Consider the following 24,477-nt stretch of genomic DNA (forward strand, 5'->3'; position numbering starts at 1 on the left):
CAGGGGGAGAACAGAGAGGGGGAGGAGAAGGGAGAGCCTTCAGCCAGCACCCTGGCCTCGGTTTTTCCAGCTTTAATTGCAGCGTTAATCACCTTAACAAGCTGTTTACCAGCCACCCAGCAGCCTGAGGCTGGGAGGCTCAGAAGCCAAAAAGTGCTTGGAGATGAGTTTCCTTGGCCCCAGGGAAGGGGGGGCGGGAGGACAGTGTTTATGGGGGCCCTGGTGGGGCTTGGGCCAGAGGGAGCAGGTTGGGGGGATGGCAGAGAAGGCTGGAGCCAGGGAGTCAGGAAGGCCATCCTCCAGCTCTTTTCAGGGGCCCAGTCCCCCTCCCCCAGAAGCCAGTTCCTCAGGGTAACCTTCTTGGACCTCCAGTCCCTGTCTTTCTCCTTTGTCACTCAGCCATGCTGGTCACTGCTAGCTGAGTGATTCCTTCCAGGCCCCCAGTCCTAGCTCTGTGGAGGCAGAGCCTCTGCCTCACCTTTACTGTCTCGCCTCCCGCTTATAGCACTGGGCATGGACCACGTGGAGTATTTTTGTTCACCCTGGGGAGGGTTGCTGGACTGCAAAGCAAGGGGCCTGGGGAAGTCTTTTATACCAAGGTCCCGGGGTGGGGGCAGAGCTGGGCAGGGTTTGAACTGGGACATCAAGCATGAGGGCGGGGGCTTTGGTGTGTCCACCCCATGCGCGTAGCGCTGACTGGAGGGCAGGATGCTCAGTGGACATCAACTGCCCAGATGAGTCAGTGAAAAGAGCTCTTGGGACCTCTCACACGATCCCTCCCACTCCCATCAGATGAGGGAGTGTGGGGCTGAGGGGGGAGTGATAACTGCCCCCCTCTCTCGGCTGTTGGGGGTGAACCAAGACAATGCGCGGAGCACCCAGCACCCAATCACCAATCGCTGCTTCTGAGCAGCTGCAGGAACTAACAGTGACCGCACCCTCACTAGGCATCATCTCTTCGGGAAGTGGCCCCAGAGCGACTGTGTTACTTGCCCAAGGTCACACAGCAAAGGAGGGGCAGTGAATTTAGGAGACCTCCTGGCAGAGGAGAGAGTGTGGAATTGGCCTGTTGAGCCCCGAGGCGGGCTGTCTGAGAGAATGAGTGACTTAGGGACCCAGGGCAGCTGGGATAGACACCCTGGTAGGAGGCAAAGCTGGGGAGGGGACTGAGAGGGGGCGGGGCCTCAAGGCCCAAATTCCTGGATTGTCTCCTGGCGCAAATGGGAGCAGGACTGGCAATGTCTGCTGAGTAGGCAGGGACCAGAGACTCCACACCTTGGAGGATTAGGTGGGGCGGCGGAGGGGGTATCCCCCGACTCTGGGCCGTTCATCTCGCACCTGGCAATTGGCAGTGGCAGAAGCAGCAGCAGCAGCGTGCCCTTCCCTGCGCACTGAGGGCGTCTGGCCACATCATGCAACGCGTGTGGCATTGTCCCATGCCCACCCCTGGGGCCAGTCAGGCCTGCCCTGAGCTCAGGAATCACCAGTGGGGGAGGGGGGGTGACATGCCCTCAGCTAAGGGAGGGTAAGGGGGAAAGCTGAGGAAAGCAGGAGGCCAGAGGAAGCACGAGGCTGGCTGGTAAGGAAGGGAAGTCTCCCAAGTGCAGACTCAGATCCTCCCAAGATCTGAGCAGTGAAGATGCTAATGGAGCACCTACTGTGCACCAAGCCCTGTGCCAGGTGCTTTCACAGGCACCGTCTCAACTGCCTGGCAAGGGCAGTGCCATTATTATCCCACTTCCCAGGTGAGATAACTGCGGTTCAAGAGGTTAATAGTTTCTCCTAAAGTCCTCCAGTCTAGCCTTCTGAATCCCTGGCCTGTGGGCCTCTCACCACCCCATGGCCTCTAAGACTGAAATGGAGAGAAAGCAGAGAGGGGGCCAGGCTCAGCTTTCCCTCCTGTTCCCAGATCTGCCCTGTGCCCTTAGAGACACCAGGGTGTCATAAAGTAGGACACACATGTGCAAACACCCAGGCACACGTATGGATACTTCTGAGCTCTAACCCTGACTTTGACGCTTATTCACTGTGTATCCTCAGGTAAGTCATTTGCCCTCTCTGAGGCTCACTTTCCTCATCTATAAAATGGAGCTAATCATATGTATCTTTCAGGATTTCTGAGGAAATTAAATAACACATATAAAGGGCTTAACACAAAGCTTGGGCCAGTGATGGAGCTCAATAAACTATACTGTCAGTTCTAGATGAAACCAGCTTGTATGCAGTTAAGACACTCCTCAGTTGACCTTGGGAGTTCTAGGTTCCCTCAGTGGGCCCAAAGTTGACCCTTCCTCCTAAGGAGGGGAAGTCTCATATAGAATTCCTCTCTCTACTGGGAAAGTCCTTTCTTGATTCCAACCTAAGTCTGCCACGTGCTTCAGATGTAATGGAAGGACAGTCACCCAGGACAGACCCATGTGCCGGGCCTTAGCACCAGCAGAAGGGAAGAGGGCAGGGTTTAATACAGGCACACCTTGTTTTGTTGTGCTTCGTTTTATTGCACTTCACAGATATTGCAATTTTTTTTTCTAACAAATTGAAGTTTGTGGCAACCCCGAGTTGAGCAAGTTTATCAGCACCATTTTTCCAAAAGCATTATTTTTAAATGAAGGTACTTTTTTTTTTAGACATAATGCTATTGCACACTTAATAGACTACAGTATAGTGTGAGCAACTATAGTGCAGTGTAAACCTAACTTTTCTATGCACAGGGAAACCAAAAAATTTGTGGGACTCACTTTATTGCAATATTCATTTTTATTGTGGCGGACTAGAGCTGAACCCACAATATCTCCGAGGTACGCCTGTATCTCTCAGTTACTAATCAGCTAAAGAGCTGCTTCTCCACATCTATATACTTGCAGTGGTTCGTTCATTTGTGTTTCCATTGTAACAGGAATATTTTCCCTCATTTATCGTAAGACTAGTGAACAGCGTCCTATATCTATCTTGTATCCAGCCACTGTACCAAAATTTTCTTACTTCTGGAAGATTTTTCCCCCCTAAGATGTCTTGAGTTTTCTAGGTATACAATCAAATATCAGTAAAAAGAAATCCTTTGTTTTTTCTCTGATTTTTTTTTTTTTTGTCTAGCAGGAGGGATTCTGGGGTTATAGTAGAGGTAATCTTTCATGAATGAAGAAGTCAGGAACTTCATTTGCCTGTGCATTAACTCTGATCCAGGCAGGGACGGGATGATCTCACCTCTTCAGGCACCTTCTCACCTGGGCTGCTCAGAGGGCTGTCCTGGAAGCACAGTCAGAAGTCCTCACCCTTTAGCCAGTGTCCTGCACAACTTCCTCCCCTCTTCACAAAGCAGCTTCTGTCCAGCCCACCCCTCTCGCTGTGGGGTGTTTGGGGAAGACCGTCAGACTAGGGTTCTGCTCACAGGTGGAGACCAACAGAGGAACAGGGAAATCTGGACAAGACATCTCAGGGACAGAGAAGGTTTTTCTTGCTTGGCAGTCAGAGATAATACTAACAACTAATCCTTGCTGAATCCTGACTGTGTTATAGTGCCTTTTGTTGTTTTAGCTCATTTAGTTCTCACCACCCTAAGAAGCACATGCTATTAATTATTATCTTCATTTCCCACATGAGGAAGGTGAGGTACAGAGAGGTTAGGAAGCGTCCCCAACTTATATAATGTTATAAACCAATGTTACCTCAATTAAAACAAAGAAAAAGGGGGGGAAAAGAACTTGCCCATGGTCATAGAGTTGGACTTGAACTAAGGCCTCTGGCTTTCATTTTTTTCTTGTGTGCATGTTCCTGGAGATGACTATACTCTTCACCCTTATGTGGTAAGTTGGTGGGACGGAGGAGGATTTAGGCGGATGGGGGAACTGGGGCAAAGGAATAGGTCACCATATCCCCTGGCATACCTGGTGTATCCCCTGGCATAACTGGTGAATCCCCTGGCATACCTAGTGTATTTCACAATGCACCAAGAGTGCACTCTCCCTGTCTCCATGACCTTCTTCCTTTTTTTTAATAAATTTATTTATTTTTGTCTGCGTTGGGTCTTCGTCGCTGCACGCGGGCTTTCGCTAGTTGCCGTGAGCGGGGGCTATCTTCATTGCAGTGTGCTGGCTTCTCATTGCGGTGTCTTGTCTGTGTTGCGGAGCACGGGCTCTAGGCGCGTGGGCTTCAGTAGTAGTGGCGCATGGGCTTAGTTGCTCTGCGGCATGTGGGATCTTCCCGGACCAGGGCTCGAACCTGTGTCCCTTGCATTGGCAGGCAGATTCTTAACCACTGTGCCACCAGGGAAGCCCCTCCATGACCTTCTGAGATATCATTCTGATCATTATCCACACTGCACAGTGAGGAAATAAAGATCCGGAAAGGTAAAGTGACTTGCCCAAGGCCTCTCAGCTGTGTGTCTGCATTCCAGAGACTCCATGAAGTTTCTCTGGATGAGGAGACACATTTTACTTTCCAAGGGGCTGGGGGAATAATTCTTATTGTTTGGATGGGGCTGCCAAGGGGCTGGGAGTGGGAGGGAGTTGAAGCCAGGGATGGTCCCAGGGCAGATTCAGGCTTTGGAGAAGGAGGTAGGAGGACCTGAGGACGTCACCAGGGGTGGAAGAAGCCTGCATTGGTGGATCCAGCTGATCCCCCTGGGCCTGGGGAATGTGACAGGAGCCCAGCAGAGGCATGTCAGCAGCCTCCCACAGTCTGGCTTCCCCCAGGATCTGTTGGAGCAAAGAATTCCCGGTGGCTCCAGGGCTGGGAGGAGGAGTTTGCAGCAGGCCCCAGCTTGCAGGGGCAGAAAAAGCAGCTCCTGGGGCCAGCCTGAGAGGAGTGGTCTGGTGGTTCTGTGGCAGGCATGGTGGGAAGTGGGAGGGGTGGGACCTGGGCAAGTATCCCATGTCCCCATTCACACTTATTCCTCTGCCCAGCCCCACGCACTGAGGCCCTCCACCCCAAAGAGGGTGGGAGCACCAGGCTTGGGGAAGGGGTGGTCAGACAGAGAAAGGAACCACTGAGGGGAGAGCCCCCCAGTCGGAGAGGGGAGGCCAATGCCCTGCTCTCTGGCAACCTCCAGGCTGAGGAAGAAGCACAAGTCCTGATGGGTCAGGCAAAACAGGACAGAAAAGATGATCGCGGGGATAGGCTTCTGGGCCAAGGGGATTCCTGAGCAGAGAGGGGAAGGAATGATGCCCTCCAGGGAGCCTCATGACTGGAGTGGGATAATCTAGATGCCATGCTCCTGGCCTCATGATTTGGCCTGTATGTTATTCATCAGCTTGAAGTGGGGAGGGGGAGAGAATGGGGGCTACAAGCCAGAGTGGAAGTCCGCAGGCTGGCCAAAGGATCTGACCCCAAATTCAACTGAACTCTGAAAGGGCATGGTTCAGATGAAGCTCAGAGGAATATATTCCACAGACAGTAGAACCCTCCCCTGCAAATGAAGTAATCTCTCCATTTTGGGGCCAGAGAGACTGAAGGCCTGGCACTGCGCAGAGCTGAATCAGAAACCTTGGTGTTTGGAGGAAGCTTGAAGCCAACTCCTTTCCCTTCCTGGGCTGGCAGACACGTCCCCCAGGATGCCACTGGGGCTGAGTACCTTAGAGACATCAAACTATGGGGACTGAAAAGAGCTGCAGAAGGCATCCATTCTGGGGGGAGAAGCAAAGCCCTGTACCCCGGGAGCCTCCAGTCTGATGGAGAGACAGGCTGTGCTTTACAATGCCCCAGACTGGAGTGGAAAGTGGTGGTGGATACACATCAACCCCTTATACACACACACACACACACACACACACACACACACACACACACAGGATTTAGGAAGAGAAATTATCTAAGCTTCAGAGGGGGTGTGTAACTTGCCCAAGGTTACACAGTAAGTAGTAACCAAAGCAGTGCTTCCCTCACCACCCTGTGACCCCTGAGATCCCTCCTCCTTGAGTTGCTGTCAGGGCAGGGGCGCAGAGGGTTCAGTGGAGCCCTCCGAGAGGACAGCCTTTGGGTTTCTGTGCCAGGGCTGGAATCTATGGCTACATCTGGGAGCCACAGGATGTGCCAGGAAGGGCTGGGACGGGAGCTCTTGCTGGAGCTCAGGAAAGGAAGCAGGCAAGGCTTCAGGGAACAAAGAAAATAAAGTTATAATCAAATTATCAGGTTCTTGGCCATTCAGTCTCTCTCCCCAACTGCTTACCAGGGAAATATTCTCAGAAAATAGGAGATGGACAGCCAGGAAAAGGGGGTGGGAATGAGAAGGGAGCGGGAGAAGCTCACACATAGGGAAGCTAGTCTGTGCATTTCTGGGGATGTTTCAGTCGATTTTCGCATGTGTTTAAGTCCCTGGGCATTTCCTTCTTGGTTCATCCCTCTGTGTTGTGCTTCACTCTGTGAATACATAATCTGGGAGTGTACTTCTCTGTATATGTCCATGTACAACCATGGAAGGCTTCCTGTACACATGCTCACGTGTGTCTCGCATGCAGCTCTGCCCACTCCATGTATGCTGTTGTGTGTGTGCATGCACTTTGTTCTATGGCAATGTGTGTGCCCTTATGATGTCCCTGTGCCTGGGTCCTTGCATCTGCCTGTCTCTGTGCATTTGTCTGGGGCCTTTGTACTTTGAGGTTTGGGGTAAAAGAAACTTTAATTTCCCCCTTTTAACCAATCCGGGCTGGTCAGGAAAGGCGGAAGGGGAGGCATGAGGAGGCAGCCACTTTTCTCTCTAACTTTTTTCATCTTGGAAGGGGAGAGACAGTAGTTGCCCAGGGGCTCGCTGATAGGATTTCTCCCTGGCTGTCCCAGGTCCAACAGCAATGCTACTCAGAGAAGGGGTGGGAGAAAGGGCTGGAGAGGAGAGACTAGAGCTGAAGGGCCCCTCCTCTTCACTCCTCCTTGGCATGGGAGAAGCCAGGAGACAGATGGGAGAGAAGGGAAGATATGAAAGAGAAATACTTTAGGGTCAGTGAATTTTTCTTTTCCACCCTTATTGTTAAAACATTACTCATCTCTTGGAACAGGGGCTCCCAGGTGAAGGGGGACACTCGACCCTTGAAAACCAGGTACTTTGGGAACAGGGTTCAGAGGAGTTTTTGCAGAGGCCTGAAGCCCATCCCCACACACTGGTCCCAGCCTCCTGCCTTCCACCCCAGTCCCCTCTAGGCACCACACCCACCTCCACCTCCTCCCAGGCCAAATGAGCCCTGGCAAGGAAAGAGTTATCCCAGGTGAATTAGGGGTGGGAAACACCTGCAAGATGCTTCTCTGAAGGAAGAGGTTTCAATGGTCCCAAGGACAGAAAGCTGGGAGGAGATTTGCCACCACTACAATGCAAGAGTTGAGGTTAGATGCCAGGCAGAACTAGAAAGCTGATTATCAGATCAGGGGAGGAGAGAGAGTGGGTGTATCATCACCTCCTTGGAAGCAAGAAGTCAGTGTATGTCTTCTCTGGCCTTTCCCTGCTCTGCCCACATCCTTTATAAGTTCTGGGGAAGTCCTTGATCTCTAAGGCCTCATCTACACAGGCCTCAGCTACCCCGATAACATTCCATTGACTCTGGATACAGTCCCAGAGGCAAGTTCAGGCATCCAAACTCAAGTGAGGTTTGGAGCTGAGTAATCAGCTGCTAGGGCTATGCAGACATTTTGTCGGGGGAACAGCCAGCTCCGCACCCCACCTTGCAGGGCAGATGTGGGGTGGGGGAGGGGCGGTCTGTCACTCGGTCTTCCCAGCCCCCTCCCACCACCGCAAGCTCCCTCTTCCCACCTGCAAGTAATTTGGCCAATGGGAGGGCAGTTCAGATGGCAGTGTGGAATCCCTCTAGATCTGTGTGTGCTTGCTGGGGAGGGGGCTAACTCCTTCCCCCCAGACCCAGTGTGCCCTTTTCCTCTTCGCAGCGGCAAATTACTTGTAATTATCTCGCATTGAAAGCCTTCAGGAGCTGCTCCCAAAATTGCTTTAATTGAATTAATTGAATCTCATTTTGTTGGGGGAGAGATGGGGGACATGTCTTAAAATAGCACGTGGGGAGAGGGAAGGACAGCTCCAAGTCAGCTTTCCTGTGGCTAAGACCCGTGCAGGTGAGAGAGTGGGCTCCAGGCTCAGCTGCTTCTAGATCCCAGCGCTTTTGCATTTAGGACCTTGCCTGTGTCCTTCTCTCAAAGGTGATGACCCAGGATGTGTGGAGTTCTCTAGTCTCCAGCCCCTTTTCTCCTCCTTGCCCTGAGGAGGCAGGTGGGCTGGAGGCAGGAGGTGAATGGATGGCCGTGGCAGTAAGAATTCAGCATCGCTGTGACCTCTCCTCTTCGATAATCATACAGCAGCTGTAAACGCCATTTATTACGTGCTTACTATGTTCCAGGTACCATGTCAAGCATGTTACAAGCACCATCTCATTTCATCATCACAACCGCACTGGGAAGCAGGTCCTATTAGTGTTCCCATCGTAGGGGGGAGAAAAAGGAGGCTGAGAGAGAGGTTAAGCAACTTTCCAAAAGTCACACAGCAGAGCAGGACTCTTTGGAGGCCAAAACCCCAGTTCTAAACCATTCAGTAGTGTCCCCCCTGCCTTATTGACCCAATTTTCCCAGAGAGGTGTCCTCACAGGAAGAAACCACAGCCTCCCTTTCTGCAGCTCCAGCGGTTTGTGGGAAGGGAATGAGGTACCTCTCCCATTGGAGTTCATTCCCATCAGCAGTCAGGAGCCCAGGGAAACTGGACCAGCTCCCAAGTGGACAAGGATTCCTGTTTCCACTGGAAAGGGAGGATGGATGGGTGTAGAGAAGAGGGGGCACTGTCAGCTCAGCTGGCCGCTGGCTGGAAGAGTAATTATACTCCTTCTGCTACTTAAGTTTACAATCTGGGCTGTTGTTTTAACGATGTGACTCTTGTTGGGCTGTCCAATTAATCTCGCCTTTGGAGGCTTTCCGAGATGGAGCGGTAGATCTTATCTCAGGTCTGTGGAAAGAAGAGTGTGCAACCTGCTGTGGGAGGGAACAGCCACCTTGAGGACCTGTGGCCTCAGAGAAGACCCAGAGGAGGAATCTGGGGCTGGGGCTACCGAGAGAGCCGGTGGAGATGGGGTGGGTGGCGAGGGGCAGGAGAAGGCATCGGTGGGGAGGAAGAGGAAGGCGTTTCTCTTCCTGGCATCCTCATTCCTCACTGCTCCTAGAGCTTGGCTTTGACCCACCCTGTGCCATTTGCCACCCCCAGGAGACCCCTCCATGTATATTTTGGGGAATGGGGGTGGCTGCTGACACATAACAGGGCCTAGGAGGGGCTGATTGCAGGTCTTTTGAGGTGGGGGGCTCCCACTGACTCTCATAACCCCTCTCCCCTACATAAGACTCCAATTTGGGCTTCTCTGTGGCCAGCCTGGGTTGGCGTGAAGTGCCTGGGTGGGCTTTCCAGTTTGCTTGGGAACAGGTTTAGGTAGTAAGAGGGAAGCTTGACTTGGGAGCTTCTAGTCTGGAACTGGAGGCCCCTCCCCCAAGGCCTCAGGCCAGGCTGGGCTGGATTCCCTGAATTATTTGCAGCCACTGTCCTCAATCCCCCTGCTGCTTGAGTGCCAGGTGCGCGCATGCGTGCATGGGTGTGTGTGTGTGTGTGTGTGTGTGTGTGTGTTGACTATGCCCTCACTGCCCTCTGTACTTCCCTTAGCCTGGCACTTACCACACAAGTGGCTGGTCATTGTCTGGCCTCTGTTAGCCCACAGGGTCTGCCTAGGTCACCTTGATATCCCCAGGATCTAACACAGAGCAGGGGCTCTACAAATGTTCGTTGGATGGAGAAGTCCAGTTCCTTCTGGGGTTTTCCTTCTCCTCTCCCTCCTGCTCCCCCTTCCACTAGGTAAGTTGAGGCCTTTCCACCCCAAGGAGCTCACTTCTCCCAGGGGAGGACTGGACTGGGTCGGTAGGTGTGGCCTCTCCCAAGGTGAGCAGGGGCTCTCCCTGGGCTGAAGGTGGGCAAGGGGGGCTGTGAAGTGCCTGGCTCCCTCCAGAACTGGGCCAGGAGAGAATTTGCTGTGAGGATCACTCAGACTTTGATCATTCCCTGTATTAGCATCTTCTGGTTTCACACTGGAGTGTCTGAAAATATGGATATTACTAGAACATTCCAGAGCTAGAACCCGATAGCCAGTTAGTGGTAGAGGAGGATGCAGTGCCTCTAGTTCAGTGCTGGAAGAGTCAGATGGGAGAGAAGAGAAAGCTGAGCAATCACCCCCTCGGCTCCAGAAGTCATGACATGAACATACCTCACAGCCAAGGCCCAGGTTTCTGTACCGACTTTAATCTCTGGATGCTCATGATATGGGGGATGGTAAGAGCTTGGGGGGCTGCTAGTCAGATTGGTTATAAATATGAGCAGTTCTATTCGACAGAGACAGCTGTGAGGAGCTAAACTGCTGGGCTCACCCCACCTATTTGGGGGCATCTCTACCTACACTTGTCCCCATTCTCCCCAAAGTGTTACCCTGCTGGGTTCCAGAGAGTGTGTGCATGTGGATTTGTTTAGGTATTAGGGATAGGAATCAGACTCTTAATAAATACTCATTGAACTAGATGGGTAATTGGATCCATTATCTACTCATAGTGGGTAGACATGGGGAAAAGAGGGATTTTTTTAGGAAGAGAGTAAAAATTACCCATAGGTGCACAAAACTACTCCATCCCATCTACCTCATAGGATGGTGAGTAGGTGTATCAGTTATGGGGGTAAAAATCAGGAAAAATCAGTGGGTGGGTCTCGATGGTGGTCAACTTGAAGACTCTGGATGTCCACCTCACTTCTGCTTTTACTCACCAGTGGGTTGGGCAGGGCCCAAGGCACACAAAGAGAAAAAACACTCAGTGTTTGTTGCTGGTTGAACCCCAGGCTGTGGTGGGACTGCAGTCCTTTCAAGGAGTGGCAAGACTAGGGGTCCTGGGAAGTCTGAACTCCAGCCAGTGAGTCTCTCTCCAGAGCCTCTGACCAGCTGGAGGGAAGGTGTCCAGTCCTTGGTGGTGGTGGGGGGCAATGGCCAAGGCTGTTTGGGTTATGAGGCAAGGAGGAAAGGACTCCACCCCATCCGTTTTCTCCTCTAGCTCCTCATCCTCCTGAGAAAACCCATCTGGATCTGGCTTCCTCCTGGCCCAGAAGGGGTGCAGGTGGGCTGGGTCCTGCCTGGGCGCTATAGGAGGGCTGGGAGCCTGACCTGCTCTTCCCCAGATTCACATCATCTGAGGTGGAGCCAGGACATCAGGGGAGTGATGCTGATACCAGGCTCCGAAGTTGTTGCCATAGCCACTGGTGGGCAGGGCCCCTGCCTTGGGTAGATCCCAGAGGGATGGAAGGGGTGGGGAACAGGGAGACAGGGAGGGGGACCTCCCAGGGAAGTCCCCTTCCTGTCCCCCAGAGTTCTGCTTCAGGAGCTTCTTGTACTTGGAACGTTTGTTCTGAAACCAGATCTTTACCTATGGGGAGAAAAGGGGAAAGAATGGAAGGTCAGGAGGAGTGTGCCTGTGGAAGGGAGTGACCAAGGGAAAGGGACCCAGCGGGAAGGAGCCGTCCTGGGAGAAGAGCAGAAGTTGGGAACATTTGCTCCAGGCCTCCCTAAGCCCCCGAAGGCCCTGAGTGCCTGCATCTGAGTTAGAATCCAGTTCTCCCAGTCTGGGTACCCTCCTCTACCCCCTGAATCACCCCCCTACCTCCCCCGCACCACCCCCCCCACACCTTTTAACACATTCCTCCAATTTACTGGGCGCCAGCTAGAACTGTGAAAACAGGGCTTGGGGACTCATCAGTCATTCACACCTGAGGGTGAGTTCCCAGAGAACACACTTGGGGAGGGTTAGCATGCAGGAAGGATGGGACTGGCCGCACCTGTGTCTGGGTGAGGCCAAGCTGCGCGGCCAGCTGGGCCCTCTCGGGCAGAGCCAGGTACTGCGTGTGCTGGAAACGCTGGTTCAGGTGCTGCAGCTGCAGACTCGAATAGATGGTCCTCGGCTTCCGGAGCTTCTTGGTCGAGGCCTGCGGGCGCCGCTCTGAGGGCTCCGGGGACAGCGGCGGCTTCTCCGAGTCTGGGGGGGCGGCCCGAGACGGTGTGTGCACGCACAGAGGGGCTGACGCGCCGTCTCACGGCTCATCTGCATCTCGTTTGCATTCCGGCCACGGATTAGCAAAAACTCGGGCTTGGGGCTCGGCCCTTCTCTACCTTCCGCTCCACCCTCCTTTCAAACCCCACACGTCCACTGTGTGCCACGTGGGACTAGCCGCAGTTCTTGCCCTCAGGGAGCTCCCACTCTTAACGGTCCTGTGACCCTAAGGGGGACAGCGCCACTGGCCGGAGCGAGGGTCGGGACGGCGCCCAGCGGCGGGATGACAGAGTTCAGCCGCGTGCGGTGGCGCCAGCTTGGGGCGGGGCGGGGAAGAAGGGCTGGGTCGAGGGCTGGGCTGAGGCCAGGAGAGCACGGGGGAAGGGCGTTCCGGGCGGGGGGCGGGGAACTCAAAAGCGTTGTTCGGAGACCCGAGACAGTGTCTGCGTGGCAGCCTCGCCGCTGCCGGAAGAGGGGTGGTCAGAGGGGCCCGGCAGAGTGGGCCTTGAACGCCAGGATGAGCACCCCTCCCAGCCTCAGAGTGGGCAGTGCCCCGGGGTTTGTCATCGCCTCCCCTACTGTAAGGGCCTGCCTCTCCTGCGGCACATCCTCCAGAAAAGTGACCATCTCTTCCCTCCCCCAAGGCTGGCTGGCTAGAGTAGTCGGCTTTCAGGGGCCCTAGAAGCCCGGTGGTGCAAGGCAGCCCCCTCCTCCGCCCGGCCGCACCCACGGAGGGGTTCCCGGCTAGCACGGAAGGTGACCGGGGTTCGGAGAGCGCGCAGCGCCGGCAGCGCAGGCCCTCTGGGTCGCTGCTGGATCGCGCTCGCGGTGCCGCCGCGGGAGATCTGGCCACCTCCTGCCTCCCGGCCCAGCCTCTCGAGGAATCTCGGTCCGGGAAGAGCTCGGCCCCGGGATGGGGGTGGGCGAGGGGTTCCCCTCTTCCGATCCGGGCGGCCCCAACTACGCCACTCTACGGGGACATCGGGACCATTCGTGTAGAGAGCAGTGTTGGGGAGGACGGAGCGGCCGAAATGCCCGCGGGCTTAGGGTTCGTTGCACTCCTCGCGGGGCTGCCGGCCGACCTCAGCCGACAGAGCGCTGCGCCCGGGTGCCCAGACGCAGCGGGGATCCGACCGCGTCCCCCACCCCCGCCCCCGTCCCCTTCCTCCGGTCGGGCTCACCCCACACTTCAGGTTCCACGCCCTCGACCGGCCGCGGTGACCCTGTGCCTTCACCTCCCCCGCATCCCTCACCCGTGGCCTCAGGCGCTGCGGGCTTCTCAGATCCGCCCCCCGCGACCCCCGCCTCAGCCAATTCCCAGAAAAACCGTTGGGTTTCCGCTCCCGCCCGCGCCTGTCGGGCCTCCCCTGCTTAGACCCGGCTGCTCGCCGCCCCGGCGACCACTCGCGCCTCTCTGGCTGCGTGAAACAATTCGGACCGTGAGGCAGAGCTAGCAGGGAGCCTGCCCCAGCTGCTAAACTCTCAAAGCCCTCCGCGCCCTAACTCTACCAGCAGACCACCCGCTCCCCCCCCTTCCCAGTTCCTTTCCCGACAGCTGCTTTCTCCACACCAGTTGCAGAAGTCACGACTGGATCTGCCCAGGTCTTGATTCAGGAGCCCAAGGGCCTCCCTTGAACCATAGCGGCACCTGCCTGCTCATCAGGGTGGTGGCACGCAGCTCACTTGGAGCCAAACCTCTCCCTGAGGCTGGGGTGGACAAGAGTGGCAGCAAAAGGAAGACCCCCAAGCCCTCTCTCACGTCCCAATCATTTAATCTAGAGTGAGCCCAATCCCCCAGTTTCAGTAGGTAAAGGCTATAATCTAATCTAAGGACATGTGTGGTTTTCGTTGGATCCGGGGAAGCTTTGTAAAGAAAAGGAACCCTCCACTCTCTTGTCCTTAAACCAGGAAAAGGGAAGGCAAGAGTGTAGAAGACAGGATTGAAAATACCAACCCCAATTCCAAGAATTCTCTTAAGGACAAAGTTATCTTATTCCCACATTCCCACCCCACTAAACAGACACACACGCACACACAAATGTACCACATTAGCATATACTGAAGAGAAGAGGCCAAGGGATTCGTTTTTTAGAAACTAGATCATTTGTAGAAACACCCCCCCCCCCAACTGCTCCTCTTCCAACCACAGACCCAGAAGCGGGAAAGAGGCAGCCCCAGTTCTAGCACAGAAGGCAGTTAACTTTTGGGGGCTTTGAGGAAGTTCCCTAAAATCCTCTTTTCTGGCTTCATGCAGTGAAAGCCAATTCGCAAAGGCCAAGCCTGGAAAACAGGCTGTGTCCTTGACCCATGCACACCCTTTCTTTGGACCTCAGTTTGCCCATCTGTACATTAAGAAGCTCCTAAATCTCTAGGGTCACTTCTGGCTCTGATGTTTATGAGCTCATGTGTCTCAGCAGAGTAACAAGGGAACGGAGGGAGACATCTTGGTCCTGGCTGACTCCAGCTAAGTCACCCAGTGGATGTGCATCCTTAGAGGAAACTGTGCCAAGGACAATTGTGGGGGTAATTAGGTGGGGACAGGGAGTGCAGGGGAACTGAGCTCTAAACCCAAGCCACTACAGATGGATGTATGTACTGTGTTGCATGGGTACAGCCTGTGCAAGGCCCAGGAACAGGAAGACAGGCCAGCTCCCTGGCTTCTTTGAGGCCTTCCAGTGAGCACTTTCTTAGGAGCTCAAAGTTGCTCCAGGCAATGTAACTGGGGCCTGAGCTACCCCAAAGGCAAGGGGTGGAGATAACAGGAATGGCCAGTTCCTTTGGCTGGAAGGCTGAGATCTACTATGAGAGACTGCCTGACCCACCTGTGGCTACATTCTTAGAACGATGGGTAGTAGGATTTAGCCCCAGATTCTACCAGGTCAGCTTTTGGTCTCGGTCTGGCACATTCGGGCGCCAACTGGGGAGAGGGGGAGGGGCCCCGAATAAACCCCCACTTCTACTGCCCTCCAGCTGGGACCTGATTTCTACTTATCAGGCTGTGGCTTGAGCACTGATTTCTGAGACAAGAACGTGGAGAGGGGCGACATGGAGGAGAGAAGGAGTGCATGATGGAGAGACTCCTAGGGAAGGGGCTAGGCACCTACACGCACATCTGGATTGTTTCAGTTTTCCGTTATAAGTAGGTACACAAGCCCGCTGCTCCAAGGGGGTGGGGTAGGGAGCCCTGCCACCCGCCTTCACACAACTGCAAATCGAAACCAGGTCGGTCTTGAAAGGAGACCTAGATCAACTCGCCCCCGCCCCTCCCCCCTGTCTCCCGCCCCATCCCTTCGCCCTCCCCCCAACCCCAGATCCCGTGGAATCTGAGTAAGGTCTGAATCCTGCCAGCTGCTCCCAACCAGGCGAGGGCGAAGTTCAGGGGCTCACTGGAGCAGGACCCCGGAGGTGGGAAGAGCCGCTGCGGCCGGACTTACCTGGCTCCCGCTCTTGATGAGACTGCTGAGACGGCGCCGTGGGTAGCTGGCAGGGCAGGTAGGAGTCTCCGGGGGTCGCCGGCCCAGTGTAGGGATAGGGCAGGACATGGCCATACGGCCCAGAATAGGGCAAATCGGAGGCGGCTGCGGTTGCAGGGGACAGGCCAAGCTGGTAGGCAGCCACTACCGATGGGACGGGGGCGATGTCCGGGAAGACGGCTTTGGAGGCGTCCGGGCCAGGGAGGGGGCAGGGCAAAGAGGTCATTGCGGCCGGGGCCGGGGCCGAAGGGCCTAGGCCATGGCCCCGCACGGGGTCCGCTCCCTCCGCCAACTCTCTCTTTTCGGAGCCTCGGGCGTTGGAGCCGGATGAGCCCCCCAATCAGCCTCCCCCACACTTATCCCGAGGAAAGTGTCTCTCTGCGCCTCATCCAGCGGAGAGCGCGCGCCTGGGAAAGGGGTTCCGGGGGGTGCCCCCCATGGCTTCCCCCCCCTAAATCCATGGCCCCCCCCCTCGGCTCGCTCTTGGCTACGGTTCCCGGTACCCGACGGGGTCCCCGCCCACTTAAACGCCGCGGATTGGCTACCACAAGCGGTGACCTCATGGAGGACTGCAGCCGGGGCCCGCCCCTCCAGGGCAGCCCTGGGTAGGGAAATTCAGAACCGGGAGATGGGAGGAGAGCAGTGCGCACGGCCCAGGCCCAGCCATCTCGGGATCCGCTCCGAGAGGGATGCCGGGGTTGCAGGGCGTTTGGGGCAGTCCGATCATAACCGCAGAAACGCAAGGAAGTTGACAGGGCCGCGATGCCTTGGCGGAGGCGCTGCGGCTGCGGGGGCGCAAGGAACCTGCGGTCGCGCTCTCCGACTCTGGGGGATCTGCGCGGCGGTTGTGATCCCGCCGCCACGGACGTGCAGAGGAGTTGAGACCAGCCAGCCAGCCCCGCAGCTTATTCAGCGCGTCGGAATGCGTCGCTGCCGAGCGCTGGCAGTTTGTTGGTAAACAGACGCCGGGTCGGAGGCGGTACCGCCCGGCGCCCAGCCGGCCTGCACGCGCGCGGCGCGCACACCCCCGCGGGGCGCCCTTGGCCTGGCACGCCGCGACCGCCGCGACTGCGCCTCACCGCCCCCGTCCTCGCTTCCGCTTCCGGCAGGGGCCAGGGTTTGGTTGCGACACCGCAGCTCCGCAGGCCCCCGAGGCCGAAGGAGGGGTCCGCCGTCTGGGCTTCTGCCAGTGCGGCGCCCCGCCTTTCCTGGCGCCGCGTGAGGCTGAAGCCTTGCACGAAGCCGGACAAAATCCGAAAGTGGGAGGCAAGTCCAGTTTGATGGCTCCTCGGAGGCCGTAGGAAATACGGCAAGCCGGGCTCCGTGGCCGAATCTTCCAGTCTGTGTGCCGGGCTTTCCTCTAAGATCTTGGTGGGTGGGTGTCTCTGTGGCCACAGATACACAAGTACACGGAGACTCCATTCAAATACAACAGATACACTAGCGTTTACCAGCACACAGGTGTCTACAACGATGTTCACATTAGCATCCCTCCATGAACAGAGGTTCATTTATGGATCTGCAAATGCAGAGCATAGACTGTGATGTGTACACACCTACACACCCAAAGATGAATAGCAACACCCCTGAATAAAAGCACTATGGTTGTCTTACACAGACCCACAACAGACCCAAACTGTCGGTGCACACTCTAAAATACAGAAAACCCAACCATATAAACATTTATGTACTTGTATGCATCTTATGAGACACCAGTCCACACACATTTAGGCTGCTCCATGTTAGCGGAGAGACAGTTACCCCGCCCAGAAACCTGTCAGTCCTCACAGATTCCCCAGCATACTCATATACAAACCCTCTGTCACTTGAATGTGCAGACAATTTATGTTTGTACACACATGTGCTCTCGTTATCAGGGTGCAGAGTGAAGGCAGCAGTCTTAGAATTGGGGAGTAGGAGAGGACAACAATCAGAGAAAGAGGGAAGCTTAGAAGAGTAAGAGAAGGCACCGGGGGGTGGGGGTAGCCAGGAGAGACAGAAAGATTTGAAGGGGTGTGCAGTCAAGTGTCCTGAGGGAAGGAAGAGCAAGTCGGCATCAAATCAGATGCCCTGCTGGCATGTATAGAGATGAATTTTTCCAAGAAAACACTCCTCTGGCACCTGGCTCTGAGTTCTCTCACCTGAAGTCTTGGAGCTTCAGGAGAAGGAACTCTGTGAGGGAGCCCCCTCCCTGGATAGCTGGAACCCACTTCCCTCTCATCCAACAGCGTGTTCAGGGTTTGCATGGTTGAGAAATGCTATTTCCACGTGGGGTCACCTTTCCCCTTTTGTTACCCAACTCTAGCCGTGCCACCACCACCTCCTTAGAGCCGGGGCTAAGAACTTACAGGGATATCACCTTCCAAATCTTCCTTCCTGCCACCACCATTTTCCTCTGGAGAGAGGTAGCCACACAACAGTACCGTGATGGGTTTCAAGGACTGCATTTCAGCATGCACCAAAGAAAGAATGCTCTTTGAGGTGGGGTGGGCTGTCAGGGAAGCTTTCACAACAGAGGAGCTTTTGAGGTGGAACTTAAAGTTTGGGTTGCAGGACTCTTCCTCCCAGGCCGATGTACACAGAGTCCTTTCCGTGCTAGACCTAGCGAGAAAGGGCAGGGTCGGCTTTTCCAGAGGCCCCTAAAGCAGTGACTTTGGGCATCCTCCAAAGCCAGGCAACCCATAGTGAGAGCATCTCCTAAGCTCAGGGGGCTTAGCTGAACTCATGCAGGATCTTCACCTCCATGCACCAGTAGGAAACATCCTGCAGCCTTCTAGAATTTATGAAGCACTCACAACATACAAGCCTTGTGTATCTTCACCAAAAACCTGTGGAGTACTGTTATTATCCCCAGTTTACAGATGAGGAAATCTCTGCTTCCATCACCACCTCCCTCTTCAGGGCTCCCTCTTCCCACATGCTGGAGGGTGTGGGGCTGCGATACCTCTTTGGGAAACTTCGTGGTCTCCTCAGATGCAGAATCCCCAGGGAGGGGTCCCCTCCAACAGGTGCCACATCTCACCAAATTTGGAGCCTGGAGGGACAGTGGGGAAAGGTGGAAGGGATAGGCACGGGGGCTAGGAAGGGCTGTAAATCTGCGTTTGATCAGAAGGAAGGGAGGGCTAGACTGAGAGGCCTGAGGCCTGGGTTCCCATCCCAGCTCAGCCGCGAGCTGGCTGGCTGTGATAGCCTGGGTCAGCCATTTACAGTCTCTCAGATTTATTTTATCCAATAAAATGAGGGAGCTGCGCTTAAGACCTCCAAGCCATTGTCATTTGCTTTAGAATGAATTGCAAAAACCAAAATCCCAAAACGTAATAAAACCAAGATGAAGGAGTTGGAGGAGGGGAGGAAGGAAGGCAGGCAAAACACAGGAACTAACTCTCTCCTGTAACTACCAATACCTCAGCCCACTGCTTGTCACAAAAGCCAGAGGTGGCTCTCCCAGCTCTTTCTCATGCTGGTCATCTCCCTTAGCGAAAGGGGCCAGCTTGGAGAACCCCAGCACCGAAGTGAGGGACTGGGAGCCGACAGCGGGGTCCCGAGTGGGGGACACGGCGCCACCGAGGTCTGGGGAGTGAGCCGAGGCTCGTGAGTGGATGTGAAAGATCCGTGTGGTGCTCGGTGGTTTGCAGGCTCTTCGCAGCCGCCCGGCAAACGCAATCCCACCCGATCCGGTATTGATTCTTGGCTCAGAATAAGCGCCCAAGGCGGTGGGACATATGCCTCACTTGCAGTCCCCCCGAATTCGGACTCTGCCCTGAAAACGGGAACTCCATCTGAACGAGTGCCCCTTCCCGACACCCCAAACACCTGGTGGGTGCAGGGCTCACAGCACAGTCCCTGGACTCGGTACCGGACGGACCGCGCGCTTCTGAGCAAAGTGGGGGGCGTTTGCGACGGGAGCCGGGCGTCGGGTGGGTCTGCAACCTGGTGCAGGCTCTCCACGCAGCACCTGTGTGGATCTGCCCTGGGGAGTAGTTTCCATCGCGACCCCGGTCCAAGGCCCTCGGCGGCCATTGCAGGATTATCAGTTCATCCCACCCACTGACCCCCAAAGGAAAGTTTAGTTTAGTTTCGTCTGTTCTCCGTGGAATTTAAGTACGATTTGTCGGGGCTTTCGTAGTAACTCGGTTTGGGGAAACTTTGCGAATAATTCGGTTTGGCGGGGATGGGGGGGATGAGGAATCCTCCCTCCGCTGGGCGGGGAGCGAGGCGGTTAAAGACCCACCCTCTGTGAGGCTCGCGAGTCCCGCCACACACACACTCGGATTTGACTCTTCCTGAAATGTGGATGAATTATTGTCTCTTTTCTTCTTCGTGATGGAGCAGTGAATGAGCGCTGGCGCGGGCGGGGCGGCATGCTGGCTCCTAAGGTCACTGCCCGCCCCGCCGCGCTCCGGGTGCGCTCACCTCCACGCTCCCGAGAGCTGTCTCTGCGAGTGTCGTCCCCGCCTCATTTTCCAGATCACCTGGGAGAAGCTCCCAGGAAGGGGGAGGGGGAGACCTTGGGGTCAGCGCCACCTCGAGATCCGGGCATCGCTGGGCAGGCGGGCTCCACACGAGGGTCTCCGGCTGGCTCGGTCTTCAGCCACTCTCCCCACGTCTTTGCTTTATTTCCAAATTTCACACCTGCTCCGGGAAACGTCTTCAACTGGGGTTTGACTGAGACGTTTAAAGTACACACATATATGAAGTCACTAAACTCATAAAAAACAAAACAAAACCATGAACCACTCTTGGACCAAATAACTCCCCCCCCCCCCAAAAAAAGAAAACGGTTAACAAAAAAAAAAAAAAAAAAAAAATGGGGAGGTTTTGAAGATGCGTTAGAGGCGCTGCCCTCAGCGATGAAGGAGCCACGCTCCTGGCTTTGGCCCCGGCCCCGCGCGGGAGCGGGAAACGGCCGGCTGGAGAGAGCGGGAGTTCTGGGCGGATATCCCAGCCCCGGGCTCGTCCGGCGGACAGACGGCGGGACGGCGCGCCGGATGCCCGCGGGGAGCGCGGAGAGCTGGCGGGAGACCCCAAGGCCAACCCGGCTGCAACGAATTCGCGCGCCCGGAAAGAAGGCAGCTCGGCCGGTTTCTCCAGACCTTTCCAGACCCCTGTACAGAAACTAGGGCGTTCCGCCAGTCTCCGTCACCCGGCCCCGGAGGGAAGCCGCTGGTAGGACGTGGCTGGAGGGGGAACGAGCCTCTAGAGAGCACCGACGAAGAGGGTGCGTGCGGGGGCTCACACGGACACACACTCCCTTAACCCAACAGCCGCAGCGCTCACCCCGCGGGCCACCACGCCACACCCGCAACACACGCCACATCACGCCCACCACACAGGCACACGCATGTTACTCAGTCCCATCCCTCTGGACCCCCTGGATCTGGCGGAAGGCCTAAGCGGTGGGGTTATTGGTTTCACTTTCTGACTCCGGGACTAGATCCTTTTCAGGTCCGGAGTGTTTTTCTTTCATAAGAAAAGGGTAGGTCCTGTCCCCGCGTCTCATCTGGGCTGCCGAGTCAGGGAGAAGGGGGACAGCCTTACCTCGGCTGGGCCCGGCCTGGGAGAATGAGGGGGATATTGCCTTGGGGGGTGGAGCGGGACCGCCACGCGGTCGCGGCAGTCGCACCCGCACCCCCAAAGTGAGAGAAATAATCACAAGTACCAAAAATACCACCCCCAAACCAAACTCCGCAGCCTGGGTACCACCGCACTAGGCTCCGGGTGTCAGGCCTGGTGTGGGGGGAGGGTGGACGAGGTGGGAGGGTGAGAAGCAGCTCAGTCCCTCCCCCACTCTTCCTGGCTCTTCCAAACCCTGCCCCACCCGCCACAGCTAAGGGGAGCAGGGGCGCGACGCCGAGAGGAGGAGCCCGGCCCACTCCCATCTGTTCAAGGACGGGGAGGGGGCTCGCGCAGCTACTTCCGCCCACATCTACGCTCGTCGTCAATCACCCTCATTAATTCCCGTTGGAAAAGGATCACACACTAGAGACTCATCAACTGCTGCCTGGAAAAGGCCGGAGGACACAGAAGTGGGCAGAGAGGGGGAAGGGTTTGTTCTTGAGGGATGGGGTGGGGGCTGCGCTGGTCGTGGCCTCCAAGGGGAGCTGAACTGAGCTGACTTATCCTTTCCATCTTCTGGGACCAGTTTGCCCCTCCTCTCCCCTCCCTTCCCCTGAAGACTCCTCTCAGCTTGTGATCTGACCAGCACCTGTCCTGGCCCCACCTTGGCTGAAGGGTGGCTCTGAAACTCTGTGGGAGACAAGCCCTCCCCAGCCCAAGTTCTGGTTGGAAAGTGCCCCAGAACTAGTGGGGAGGAGGAAGCTCAGCCCACTCCCCAACTACCCGCCAACCCAATAGGGCACCACTGCCTTAGTTGCTTTCCACTGGAAAGGGGTGGGGGAGGGCCAAGTAGTGGTTTTCTGGCTGTGGGAGACACAGGGGGATCCAGATGGAGGCACTGTTCCTGAAAATGCATCTAAGGAACCTTCCAGAGCCTTTGGGGGATAAGGCGAGCTTGGGTTATCTGAGGCCCTTTATCTTCGGTAACACAATAATGATGATAATAACAGTGAACACTTACGTGTTTTCTTATTCCAGGCACTATGCTAAGCCCTTACATGCATCATTTTATTTATCACACAGATTCTGTGAGGTAAGTATCCATATTATCCCCACTTTACAGAGGAGGAAATTGAGGCACAAAATGGTTGAGTAACTTGTCCAAGCTAGAATTGTAACCCAGGTCAGCTTGTTCTCTTAACTACCATGGAGTTGTCTTACCTGAAGAAGCACCATTCAGCAAGGGCAAGAAGAAGGGCCGAGGAGGGAGAGGGGAATCCCGGAGATGAATGCCCTCTGTGGAATGGTGGTAGGAGAAGTAATAATGTCAATAATGGCTGAGAGTTATTGCGGGCTTGTACACTATGCTTTAACATGCCTCTCCTCATTGAAATCTTCAAACAACCCTGCAAGGGAGTCCTATTACTATCCCTCATTTTACAGAAGAGGAGACTGAGGCACAGAAAAGATATGTGTAGGGTCTACACCACTTGGTTGGAAGGCAAGGAAGAGATTCCACACTGTGGAGAGCCTCCAACGCCACCAACCAAGAGCTTACGATGGGCCTGTGGACAGAGGGGAGGACCGAGATGGGAGCCGAGGGGCTTCCCAGGAGCAGCTTGGGTATGAAGTAGGCTGGGAAGGGAAGAGTCAGGTGGCAGAGAGCCCATTTAGGAGGCTGTTGCAAATAGGTTGTGTGTGAAGTGAGGAGGGTGGACCCAGAGGCTTGGTGGCAGAGGCGATGGAAAGGAGGGGACGTGTGAGAAGGGTTGCTCTAAGACAAACTTTGCTGGGCCTGGTGACTGTACCGGAAGAGAGTAGAAGCAAGTATGACTGTGAATTTCCAGGCCTGGGCAACCAGAGGAGCCTGGGGAAGAAGCCATGTGTTTAGTTCAGAGATTCAGACATTTGATGGGTTGATGGACCGTGGACCGACATTCTAGGTTTGGGTGCTCCAGTGGGCAGCCAGCCATTCTGGTTTCCCTCCGTGCCCCTGCACAGGTGTATTTCCCCAGGGCCCTGCCAGGGTGCACGGGTGAAACTTGCATATATGCAGATGTATGCAAATGAGAGTAACCCAGCCTGGACCCAGAACCAAGAGCCAGGGGAGGAGGAGGGCTGCCCTAGCCCTGACTCACCCTCTGACATGCTGCCTGGAATGCCACCTCCCCAGCTGGGCTTCCTCCAACTTGGGGAACTTGCTCCTGGAATCATCCTAAGCTCAGGCCCAGAAGATCACAAGCCCAGAAGACTGGGGGTGCTGAGGTTGGGGACTGTCTAAATCAGAGTAAGGCTTTATTCTGAGGCCTCTTTGCCAAATGGCGGCAGGAGGGGAGAAGACAGGAAAAATACCTGGATAATATGACCTTTATAAGCATAAACGCACATGGCAGTCCCTAAAGCATTTTCACATATATAACTTCCTTGGGGCCTCATAGTAACTTGTGAGGTAGGTCGTTTATTAGGCCCATTTTACAGATGAAGACACTGAGGCCCATGTCGTGAAGTGCCTTGCCAGGGAAAACCTGGCTAATGTGTACAGAGCTGGATTTCCAATCCAGGCCTCTGACTCAGTGCTCTTTGTACTGCTCAAGGTTTGGTGCTGTGCTGAGGGAAGGGGAAGCTAATTCTGGAGTCTGAGGCTTCTTTGGGGACCTGCTGACCCTCAAGTATCCAGATAGCCTCTAAATCCTCTCAGTCCTCAAGAAGTTCTCATTGAAGAACTAACTCCTTGTTAGTAAGCTTTCGTCTTTAGACCTGAGGTCACACCCCTCCTGTCTGGCTGGACCACGTACCCCACTTCCAGCTCCTGCAATTCAGTACACTCTTTTTAAGCACTTACTAGGTACAGCTCTGGGAAGGGCGTTGTGGGAGGTCAGCCTAGACTCCATCCAATAGTGAATTTGGCAACTTCTGTGTATTAAAATGGTGATTAGAAATACAAAGAAGAGTGAATTAAAATACACATATGCACACAGAGTTAAGGAATACTTACAAACTAGGTACCCAGGTCCAGAAATAGGACTCTGCTAGCTCCCCAGGAACCCCAGTGAGTGACCCTTCTGAATTATAATCCTCTCCTCCACCTGGGTATTCCAGGTTTCTTGTTATTCACTTCCCTGCTTTTCCTTAGTTTCATCACCCATATCTGCTTACTTTCACCTGTTTATGAACTTGACATGAATGGAATCACACTGTATATACGAGTCTTGCTTCTCTCAGTTGACAGTTCGTAGATTCTGAGACATCCTCCCGACTTCCCCATACTGTAACCACTCCTCTGGCAGCATTGCACCTCTCAGATGCTCTCGGGTGGGTTTGCTGCATGAGGGCGGGGATGGGGACTTTTGCCTCCGGGAACACAGTATCCAGCACAGGCCCAGGCACATAATTAATGCTCGGTATGCAG

General features: G+C 55.2%; 1 protein-coding gene across 2 annotated transcripts; it reads right to left on the bottom strand.

The window, feature by feature from the left end:
* Positions 1-1,215: 1,215 nt before the first annotated feature.
* DLX4 (distal-less homeobox 4) lies at positions 1,216-19,037 on the bottom strand. 2 transcript variants are annotated; one of them, XM_082441746.1, is made up of 3 exons: positions 15,474-16,641; positions 11,828-12,024; positions 1,216-11,418 (listed from the first exon to the last, which is right to left on the bottom strand). In XM_082441746.1, the coding sequence occupies exons 1-3, from the start codon at positions 15,736-15,738 to the stop codon at positions 11,176-11,178; spliced, it is 705 nt and encodes a 234-aa protein (XP_082297872.1). In that variant the 5' UTR covers positions 15,739-16,641; the 3' UTR covers positions 1,216-11,175. The 2 variants fall into 2 exon arrangements, with proteins under 2 accessions (XP_082297872.1, XP_082297873.1); XM_082441747.1 differs by lacking the exon at positions 1,216-11,418 and having other exon boundaries at positions 11,939-13,009; positions 15,474-19,037.
* Between the last annotated feature and the right edge of the window lie 5,440 nt (positions 19,038-24,477).

This window comes from Balaenoptera physalus, assembly GCF_965194825.1.
Source record: "Balaenoptera physalus genome assembly, chromosome: 20".
Classification (NCBI taxonomy): Eukaryota; Metazoa; Chordata; class Mammalia; order Artiodactyla; family Balaenopteridae; genus Balaenoptera; species Balaenoptera physalus.